The sequence below is a fragment of the Oncorhynchus masou genome, chromosome 13, assembly GCF_036934945.1.
Source record: "Oncorhynchus masou masou isolate Uvic2021 chromosome 13, UVic_Omas_1.1, whole genome shotgun sequence".
Classification (NCBI taxonomy): domain Eukaryota; kingdom Metazoa; phylum Chordata; class Actinopteri; order Salmoniformes; family Salmonidae; genus Oncorhynchus; species Oncorhynchus masou.
The window spans coordinates 24432974-24445217 of NC_088224.1; the positions used below are offsets into that span (position 1 = coordinate 24432974).

General features: G+C 44.6%; 1 protein-coding gene across 1 annotated transcript in view; it reads left to right on the top strand.

Moving 5' to 3' along the window:
* The window catches only part of sdc3 (syndecan 3), a 42554-nt gene that overhangs the window by 20444 nt on the left and 9866 nt on the right, over positions 1-12244 (top strand). The window contains exon 2 of the mRNA XM_064983298.1: positions 7354-7450. Coding sequence (XP_064839370.1) covers positions 7354-7450 — 97 coding nt within the window. The remainder of the gene's footprint in view (positions 1-7353; positions 7451-12244) is intronic.

A 12244-nucleotide genomic window follows, 5' to 3' on the forward strand; every position in this document is an offset into this window, starting at 1 on the left:
ATGAACCACTAGTCTCTCGTCCTGTGTAGCAGACTGTGTGTTATGAACCACTAGTCTCTCGTCCTGTGTAGCAGACTGTGTGTTATGAACCACTAGCCTCTAGTCCTGTGTAGCAGACTGTGTGTTATGAACCACTAGCCTCTAGTCCTGTGTAGCAGACTGTGTGTTATGAACCACTAGCCTCTAGTCCTGTGTAGCAGACTGTGTGTTATGAACCACTAGCCTCTAGTCCTGTGTAGCAGACTGTGTGTTATGAACCACTAGCCTCTAGTCCTGTGTAGCAGACTGTGTGTTATGAACCACTAGTCTCTCGTCCTGTGTAGCAGACTGTGTGTTATGAACCACTAGCCTCTAGTCCTGTGTAGCAGACTGTGTGTTATGAACCACTAGCCTCTAGTCCTGTGTAGCAGACTGTGTGTTATGAACCACTAGCCTCTAGTCCTGTGTAGCAGACTGTGTGTTATGAACCACTAGCCTCTAGTCCTGTGTAGCAGACTGTGTGTTATGAACCACTAGCCTCTAGTCCTGTGTAGCAGACTGTGTGTTATGAACCACTAGTCTCTCGTCCTGTGTAGCAGACTGTGTGTTATGAACCACTAGCCTCTAGTCCTGTGTAGCAGACTGTGTTATGAACCACTAGTCTCTCGTCCTGTGTAGCAGACTGTGTTATGAACCACTAGTCTCTCGTCCTGTGTAGCAGACTGTGTTATGAACCACTAGTCCTGTGTAGCATTATATGTATTTTGATGTGAATCACAGTTTAGCTCCCTGTCTCTGTGAGAGAGAGCAGGGAGCTGGTTGACCTAGCAGGATCAACCTGTTAGAAACCAGAAAAACACGCGCACGCACACACATACTCACACACACACGCACACAGACTCTCACACACACACACTGGAAAACAGTAAAGACAGGAAAAGCCTGGACTTAAAATAACATGTCATTCATACAGCAACTTATAACAACAGTTAACTTCAAAAACAAAGGGGCTTATTCTAGACTGGCGGGTGCAACGTCATGGAACCAAATGGCTAGATAAAAATGTGTTGTGTAGTATGGATATGACTCACTGTCATGTAGTTTTTCTGCTCTATACACTACAGTTCTATCTGCTACAGTCGACACATTACACATTACAGTGCATTGAATAAGGGTGGGGTTACTGAGGGGTAGAACTGTCACAAAACAGGATGAAAGAGTTAGCCAGCTAACTTTCTTAAACATTCTGAAAGAACACCACCATTTGACTTGAAACAAAGACTGACTTGTATGTAACAACGCAGGCGTTCGCTGGCACACTTGACCTTTCTGATCCTGCTTTTAACATCCACGTGTTCAAGATATTTGTTACACTTCAAGATATATTCACAAGACATTATAAGAATGTCATACATGCTCATGACAAGTCGTACGTTCATTATAACCACATCATAATGCATTGTATGTGTGTGTGTCCACCTCTCAGTGTGGTGTGTTCATTATCCTGTGTTGTATAGTGTACATGTGCTTCTGTTTTTAGCCGACTTTCCTGATTGTCTGTGTGCAGACAAACTGCAACCTCGGCTGTATTCGCCACACAACTCACACAACTCACTCACTCTCGCTCGCTCACCCACACACACACACACCCTGTGATTACATACTTGTTTATACGAGCACAGACATACGTATGTACACACACCCTGTCATTATACACAGTGACACACTTCAGAATGAGGTCATACCATACATTTACACTTGTAATATGCACTCATGTATATTTACCCTGCGGATGGAGAGACATTACTGTAGAAGGATAAACATAGAATAAACATAAAGGATACAGACATATAGACATGCATCTCTCTGTCCTCTATCTCTCTCGAATACACATCATAAACACACACAGACAACCTACATTACTCAGACTGGACACAGAGGAAAACAAAGCAGGCGTGAAACACTGTGTGTGTGTGTGTGTGTGTGTGTGTGTGTGTGTGTGTGTGTGTGTGTGTGTGTGTGTGTGTGTGTGTGTGTGTGTGTGTGTGTGTGTGTGTGTGTGTGTGTGTGTTTATAATCAGGGGTGGTATGTGAGAGGCTTCTTCAAGGGACAGTCTCACAGCTAGCCCGAGGAGGAGGGGTAAGATGGGAGGATGAGAGGAGAGGAAGGAGGGGGTTGTTGACACAGCTCCAACAACAATCAGAGAAGGATTGGGAGAGAGGGTGTGGGAGAGGGAGATAAAGGGAGAAGGAGGGATAGATAAGGGAGAAAAACAGATGAAAGGAAAGATAAAGGGAGACCGATGAAGGGCGAGAGAGCTGGAGGAGAGAAACAGTCTGTTTTTAACTTGTTTTTGGGTTGTTTATTTGGTGTTACGTAACTCCTGCCTATTTAGTTACAGTCATGTGTGTTACGTATAAGTTGTGTTTGCGTGTGTGTTCATTTAAGGTTGTGTGTGTGGTTGTCTCACTGTGGGAGATGTGAATTTCTGTGAAAGGCAGAGGTTGCTCCTAGCAACGGGCCTCATTGTAAAACAGATCCTTGCTATAGACACACACACACACACACACTGCTGCCATGAACGGTTTGAGATGTCTTTTCAGCACTTTTCAGTGCTGACTGATCGTTGGGTTTGCTAGTAACAGTAGCCCTGCAATAACAGAAAGGTTCAGCCTACTTTCAAACTTCCAGACTCCATGTGAATGTTGTTTCTCTACAGACCTGCTCAGAGAATCAAAACAACATTTAGTAATTCTCCCATTTGTAAAGAACCCTCATTTGGACCTATATCTTTCGATCTCTTTCAATCTCTTATAGTTCTATCTCAGAGGTAGTGTCGAGTTATTAAACAACTAATTGACCAACGTCAGTTCATTTTAGTTTACTTTTTTTTGTGAGCTCAGCGCGCCATTTCTCTAGAGAAATTAAATAAAGAACTACTGTATGTGGGACGCTGGGAGTTTTCATTAGGCAAATATTCAAACTAGTTCAGCGTAGAAACGTGGTTATTAACTACAATGACCATAATCCATTGCACCTGTTCTCCCTGGCTTGGACAGAGACGGATGGTCTACACACAGACCGCATAAGAGAGGAATGTACAGACAAGAGGGTTAGTGACCGTTCGTGGGGTAGCTCTGCCCGATTGATAGTTGGAGTAATAAGCAGTACCTTATGTACTTTGAAGAACTAGTACAATTATTTTCAGACAGCTCTGCAGCATACTTAGGCAGCTACTAGCCTAACTAAGTAGGATGACTCAAAGACTGTACAGTGAGTGTGGGGAGCACAGAGATAACGGTAGATGGTTGTCTAGCTGGCTGCATGCTACTGCCTGATCAGAGATAACGGTAGATGGTTGTCTAGCTGGCTGGATGCTACTGCCTGATCAGAGATAACGGTAGATGGTTGTCTAGCTGGCTGGATGCTACTGCCTGATCAGAGATAACGGTAGATGGTTGTCTAGCTGGCTGGATGCTACTGCCTGATTAGAGATAACGGTAGATGGTTGTCTAGCTGGCTGGATGCTACTGCCTGATCAGAGATAACGGTAGATGAACAGAGATAACGGTAGATGGTGGTCTAGCTGGCTGGATGCTACTGCCTGATTAGAGATAACGGTAGATGGTGGTCTAGCTGGCTGGATGCTACTGCCTGATCAGAGATAACGGTAGATGGTTGTCTTGCTGGCTGGATGCTACTGCCTGATTAGAGATAACGGTAGATGGTTGTCTTGCTGGCTGGATGCTACTGCCTGATCAGAGATAACGGTAGATGGTGGTCTAGCTGGCTGGATGCTACTGCCTGATTAGAGATAACGGTAGATGGTGGTCTAGCTGGCTGGATGCTACTGCCTGATCAGAGATAACGGTAGATGGTGGTCTAGCTGGCTGGATGCTACTGCCTGTTTAGAGATAACGGTAGATGGTGGTCTTGCTGGCTGGATGCTACTGCCTGATCAGAGATGTAGATGGTGGTCTAGCTGGCTGGATGCTACTGCCTGATTAGAGATAACGGTAGATGGTGGTCTTGCTGGCTGGATGCTACTGCCTGATCAGAGATAACGGTAGATGGTTGTCTAGCTGGCTGGATGCTACTGCCTGATTAGAGATAACGGTAGATGGTTGTCTAGCTGGCTGGATGCTACTGCCTGATTAGAGATAACGGTAGATGGTAGATGTTGTCTTGCTGGCTGGATGCTACTGCCTGATCAGAGATAACGGTAGATGGTGGTCTAGCTGGCTGGATGCTACTGCCTGATTAGAGATAACGGTAGATGGTGGTCTAGCTGGCTGGATGCTACTGCCTGATCAGAGATAACGGTAGATGGTGGTCTAGCTGGCTGGATGCTACTGCCTGTTTAGAGATAACGGTAGATGGTTGTCTTGCTGGCTGGATGCTACTGCCTGATCAGAGATAACGGTAGATGGTGGTCTAGCTGGCTGGATGCTACTGCCTGATTAGAGATAACGGTAGATGGTTGTCTTGCTGGCTGGATGCTACTGCCTGATCAGAGATAACGGTAGATGGTGGTCTAGCTGGCTGGATGCTACTGCCTGATCAGAGATAGATGGTTGTCTTGCTGGCTGGAGATGGTCAGAGATGTCTAGCTGGCTGGATGCTGATTAGAGATAACGGTAGATGGTTGTCTGCTGGCTGGATGATGCCTGATCAGAGATAGATGGTTGTCTTGCTGGCTGGATGCTATGCCTGATTAGAGTCTAGATGGTTGTCTTGCTGGCTGGATGCTACTGCCTGATCAGAGATAATGGTAGATGGTTGTCTTGCTGGCTGGATGCTATTGCCTGATTAGAGATAACGGTAGATGGTTGTCTAGCTGGCTGGATGCTACTGCCTGATTAGAGATAACGGTAGATGGTTGTCTTGCTGGCTGGATGCTACTGCCTGATTAGAGATAACGGTAGATGGTTGTCTAGCTGGCTGGATGCTACTGCCTGATCAGAGATGAGATAATGACTTTAAAAACGAAGAAATACATATACAAACCTGGAAAATGTCACTTTTCATAGTAATTTCCTATTTTTCTATTGATGTTTACCCAATGTGGACCTGACAGAGACAATGGAATGTTTTCAATATTTTGGCATTTGAATGTTCACTATTTTTGGCTTTGGAATTTCCATTCAAAAGCTCAAATCACTTTAAAGTAATTATTTCATAATGCATTCAATGTTTTTAAAAAGTATCAAAAACTAAATAGAAAAACGTGATTATTTTTGAATAATCCAAACTGACCTCAAAAAGCACTAATCACTCGGAGAAAATCTATTCCCTGTAGAGCACTACCACTATAACTAAAGCACAGCGCATCAAAAGTAGTGCACTATAAGAGGAGAATGCACTACTTCTGACCAAAAGCTGGACACTATACAGGGATAGGGTGCCAGAAATAGTGCATTATAAAGTGAATAGTGTTCCAGTTGAAATGTGGTTCTAGTACGGTCCACAGTGAAGCAAGTAGAGCCACACTGAGGTCAGGTTTCTAGTTTCTACATTGCATGATGGTTTAATTGGCTTTCAGTGGCATCAGGTTTCCTCTGTGTTTCCTGGAGGCAGAGAGAGCAGTGGGATACCACTAGCTAACTGGCACTGTCTGTCTGTCTGTGTGTGTCTGTCTGTTTCTTCCTGCCTGCCAGAGGTTGACTTTAAGATATGATGACTGTTTACACAACAGTTTATAATGAACAGTTGGAAGCTAGCTGATAGTACTACAGTAATTATTCAAATCAAATCTACAGTATCTACCCTGAACCTATCATATCTACCATAAACCACCCCACATCTTTCCAAGTTACCCCATATGTAACATCCCTATTCCCCATGGCCCTATGAAGTGGCTTGTCCTCCGCTGTAAACGACGTAACCGTTTTGGGGAAGGTCAGAGAGGGTGGAGGTGAGGACATTCAGGCCGGGAGCTCACCCTAACCCTGTCACCTTTCTCTTGACCTGAGCTTGGGGTGGCTAGGTCGTCACAACACGACCACAGGACCAGACAGTAGCATAAATCCCAGTTAAAAGTCAAACGCAGTGCACAGCTTGTTTATCTGCGTTTGTTTGAATCCCAGTTTGTTTCGAAATGTAGATGAGCTGTTCTAATGTTACCTACCTGGATTATTGCAGTGCAGTATGGTTGCGGTGCAGTATGGTTGCAGTGTAGTGTAGTGTGGTTGTACTGTGGTTGTGGTGTACTATGGTTGTGGTGCAGTATGGTTGTGGTGCAGTATGGTTGTGGTGCAGTATGGTTGCGGTGCAGTATGGTTGCAGTGCAGTATGGTTGCGGTGCAGTATGGTTGCGGTGCAGTATGGTTGCAGTGCAGTATGGTTGTGGTGCAGTATGGTTGTGGTGCAGTATGGTTGTGGTGCAGTATGGTTGCGGTGCAGTATGGTTGCAGTGCAGTATGGTTGCAGTGTAGTGTAGTGTGGTTGTACTGTGGTTGTGGTGCAGTATGGTTGTGGTGCAGTATGGTTGTGGTGCAGTATGGTTGCGGTGCAGTATGGTTGCGGTGCAGTATGGTTGCAGTGCAGTATGGTTGCAGTGTAGTGTAGTGTGGTTGTACTGTGGTTGTGGTGTACTATGGTTGTGGTGCACTATGGTTGTGGTGCACTATGGTTGTGGTGCACTATGGTTGTGGTGCACTATGGTTGTGGTGCACTATGGTTGTGGTGCACTGTGGTTGTGGTGTACTGTGGTTGTGGTGTACTGTGGTTGTGGTGTACTGTGGTTGTGGTGTACTGTGGTTGTGGTGTACTATGGTTGTGGTGTACTATGGTTGTGGTGCACTATGGTTGTGGTGTGTTTTGGTTTTATGCTGATAATGAAATGACTCTCATCGTTTGCTATTTTTCTGACAGTATGTAACTCTCAGGTGAAACAGTGTTTCTGGGCTGTATAAATATATGACAGACATTGTTATGTATCCAACATCCACTTATTGAGATTACCAACAAACAGCTCTTCTCATCTCTAAGCCATTATAGAACTAAAAACAACTTTGGCCTGCCAAACTTTCAGCTTTGGTTCAGACTCAATAGTACAATAGTACTTATACTCAACTCAATAGTGGTCAGTTATACAACTCAATAGAACAGTCTGACAGTCTCTCGTGTGAGAGAGAGAAACAGATGCCTTGTCTTCTCTCTCCTGTTAATGGAAGATAATGGTCCATCTCTCTCTTCTATTTTCTATTCTCTGTCTCTTCTTCTTTTTCCCTAATGTATAGTTCCTCTCTCATCTCTTTGGCTTTATCATTCTGAAAGTAGTCTCATCTAACTAAGTTTTCTATGATGGATGAAATGGACAAAACAAACAAACAGAGAGAAGAATAACCTCTGTCTTTTCTTTCTCTCTCCAGGGTCAAACCTGGGTTCCGTCTATAGAATTAGAAGGTTCTTCTGGAGATGATGAGTTCTATGACGACGAAGACCTCTTCTCAGGCTCTGGATCTGGCTGTGAGTTTGTGTGTGTGTGTGTGTGTGTGTGTGTGTGTGTGTGTGTGTGTGTGTGTGTGTGTGTGTGTGTACATAGGCATGTTTGAACATGTAGGGGGCCTATGTACACACAATCTAACATAGGCCCACTACACGTTCAAACATGCCTATGTTAGATTGTGTGTGTGGGAATTCTCTGCAGCCTGTTGGTTTAAGAGGTGACAGCTGCTGTGTTTAAATCTGCAGCTCTGACTCCCAACCCCAAATCTGAGGTCAAATTAAACACAGGGACGCATAAACACACACACGCATACACACGCATAAACATACGCATAAGCACACACACACACACGCATAAGCACACACATACACACGCATAAGCACACACATACACACGCATAAGCACACACATACACATGCATAAGCACACACATACACACGCATAAACACACGCATAAACACGCAAAAACACGCGTACACACGCATATACACACGCATAAGCACACACACACACATATGCATTAACACACACACACACTCATAAACAACACACACACACATAAGCATACACACGCATAAACACACACACACGCATAACCACACACACACGCATAAACAACACATACACACGCATAAGCACACACATACACACGCATGAACACACGCATAAACACACACATACACACACATAAGCACACACATACACACGCATAAACACATGCATAAACACACACAATAAACAACACATACACACACATAAAAACACGCATACACACGCATAAACACACACATACACACATACACACACAAACACACACACACACGCATAAACAACACATACACACGCATAAGCACACACATACACACACATACACACGCATAAGCACACACATACACACACATAAACGCACACATACACACGCATAAGCACACACATACACACGCATAAGCACACACACACGCATAAACAACACATACACACGCATAAGCACACACACATATAAACACACACACACACATAAACACACACATACACATGCATAACACACATATAAACACACACACACACATAAACACACACATACACACCATAAACACACACATACACACGTATAAACACACACATACACACGTATAAACACACACATACACAAGTTTAAACACACACATACACACACATAAACACACACATACACACGCATAAGCACACACATACACACGCATAAGCACACATAAACACACACACACACGCATAAACACACACATACACACACATAAACACACACATACACACACATACACACGCATAAACACACACATACACACGCATAAACACACACATACACATGCATAAACACACACATACACACGCATAAACACACACACACACACATACACATACACACATACACACACATACACACACATACACACGCATAAACACACACATACACACGCATAAACACACACATACACACGCATAAGCACACACATACACACGCATAAACACACATACACACGCATAAACACACACACGCATAAACAACACATACACACGCATAAGCACACACATGCACACACATACACACGCATAAGCACACACATACACACGCATAAACACACGCATAAACACACACATACACACACATACACAGGCATAAACACACACATAAACACACACACACGCATAAACACGCACACACACTCATAAGCACACACATAAACACACACACACGCATAAACACACACACACGCATAAACAACACATACACACGCATAAACGCACGCATACACACGCATAAACACACACATACACACATACACACGCATAAGCACACACATACACACACATAAACACACACATGCATAAACAACACATACACACATACACACACATACACACGCATAAGCACACACATACACACACATAAACACACGCATAAGCACACACATACACACACACACACAAACACACACATACACACATAAACACACACATACACACGCATAAACACACACATACACACGCATAAGCACACATACACACGCATAAACACACACATAACACACACATAAACACACACATAAACACACGCATAAACAACAAACGCATAAAACACACACATACACACGCATAAGCACACACATGCGCATAAACACACGCATAAACACGCATATACACACACACACACACGCATAAACACACACATACACACATACACACGCATAAGCACACACACACATACACACACATAAACACACACATGCATAAACAACACATACACACATACACACACATACACACGCATAAGCACACACATACACACACATAAACACACGCATAAGCACACACATACACACACATAAACACACACATACACACGCATAAACACACACATACACACACATAAGCACACACATACACACGCATAAACACACACATACACACACATAAGCACACACATACACACGCATAAACACACGCATAAACAAACGCATAAACACACACATACACACGCATAAGCACACGCATAAACACACGCATAAACACACACATACACGCGCATAAGCACACGTACATGCGCATATACACACGCATAAGCACACACATACATAAACATAAACAACACATACACACGCATAAGCACACACACACATACACACGCATAAACACACACATAAACACACGCATACACACACATAAACACACGCATAAACACACACATACACACGCATAAACACACACATACACACGCATAAACACACACATACACACGCATAAGCACACACATACACACGCATAAGCACACACATACACACGCATAAACACACACATACACACGCATAAACACACGCATAAACACACACACACGCGCATAAGCACACGCATAAACACACATGTACACACGCATAAGCACACACACACATAAACACACATACACACGCATAAACACATATACACACGCATAAACACACACACACGCATAAACACACATACACACGCATAAACACACACATACACACGCATAAGCACACACATACACACGCATAAACACACACATACACGCGCATAAACACACACATACACGCGCATAAACACACATACACACGCATAAACACACACGTACACACGCATAAACACATACACACGCATAAACACACACGTACACACGCATAAACACACATACACACGCATAAACACACACACACATAAACACACATACACACGCATAAACACACACATAAGCACGCATAAACACACGCATAAACACACACACGCACACGCATAAACACACACAAGCAAAAACACACACATACACACGCATAAACATACACACACACACGCATAAACACACACATACACACGCATAAACACACACATACACACGCATAAACACACACACGCATAAGCACACACGCATAAGCACGCATAAACACACGCATAAACACACACACACACGCAAAAACACACACCGCCCCCCTTTCGGAAAAGCTGACCACGACTCCATTTTGCTGATCCCTGCCTACAGACAGAAACTAAAACAAGAAGCTCCCACGCTGAGGTCTGTCCAACACTGGTCCGACCAATCTGATTCCACACTCCAAGACTGCTTCCATCACGTGGACTGGGACATGTTTCGTATTGCGTCAGATAACAACATTGACGAATACGCTGATTCGGTGTGCGAGTTCATTAGAACGTGCGTTGAAGATGTCATTCCCATAGCAACGATTAAAACATTCCCTAACCAGAAACCGTGGATTGATGGCAGCATTCGCGTGAAACTGAAAGCGCGAACCACTGCTTTTAATCAGGGCAAGGTGTCTGCTAACATGACCGAATACAAACAGTGCAGCTATTCCCTCCGCAAGGCTATCAAACAAGCTAAGCGTCAGTACAGAGACAAAGTAGAATCTCAATTCAACGGCTCAGACACAAGAGGCATGTGGCAGGGTCTACAGTCAATCACGGACTACAGGAAGAAATCCAGCCCAGTCACGGACCAGGATGTCTTGCTCCCAGGCAGACTAAATAACTTTTTTGCCAGCTTTGAGGACAATACAGTGCCACTGACACGGCCTGCAACGGAAACATGCGGTCTCTCCTTCACTGCAGCCGAGGTGAGTAAAACATTTAAACGTGTTAACCCTCGCAAGGCTGCAGGCCCAGACGGCATCCCCAGCCGCGCCCTCAGAGCATGCGCAGACCAGCTGGCTGGTGTGTTTACGGACATATTCAATCAATCCCTATACCAGTCTGCTGTTCCCACATGCTTCAAGAGGGCCACCATTGTTCCTGTTCCCAAGAAGGCTAAGGTAACTGAGCTAAACGACTACCGCCCCGTAGCACTCACTTCCGTCATCATGAAGTGCTTTGAGAGACTAGTCAAGGACCATATCACCTCCACCCTACCTGACACCCTAGACCCACTCCAATTTGCTTACCGCCCAAATAGGTCCACAGACGATGCAATCTCAACCACACTGCACACTGCCCTAACCCATCTGGACAAGAGGAATACCTATGTGAGAATGCTGTTCATCGACTACAGCTCGGCATTCAACACCATAGTACCCTCCAAGCTCGTCATCAAGCTCGAGACACTGGGTCTCGACCCCGCCCTGTGCAACTGGGTACTGGACTTCCTGACGGGCCGCCCCCAGGTGGTGAGGGTAGGTAACAACATCTCCTCCCCGCTGATCCTCAACACTGGGGCCCCACAAGGGTGCGTTCTGAGCCCTCTCCTGTACTCCCTGTTCAACCACGACTGAGTGGCCACGCACGCCTCCAACTCAATCATCAAGTTTGCGGAC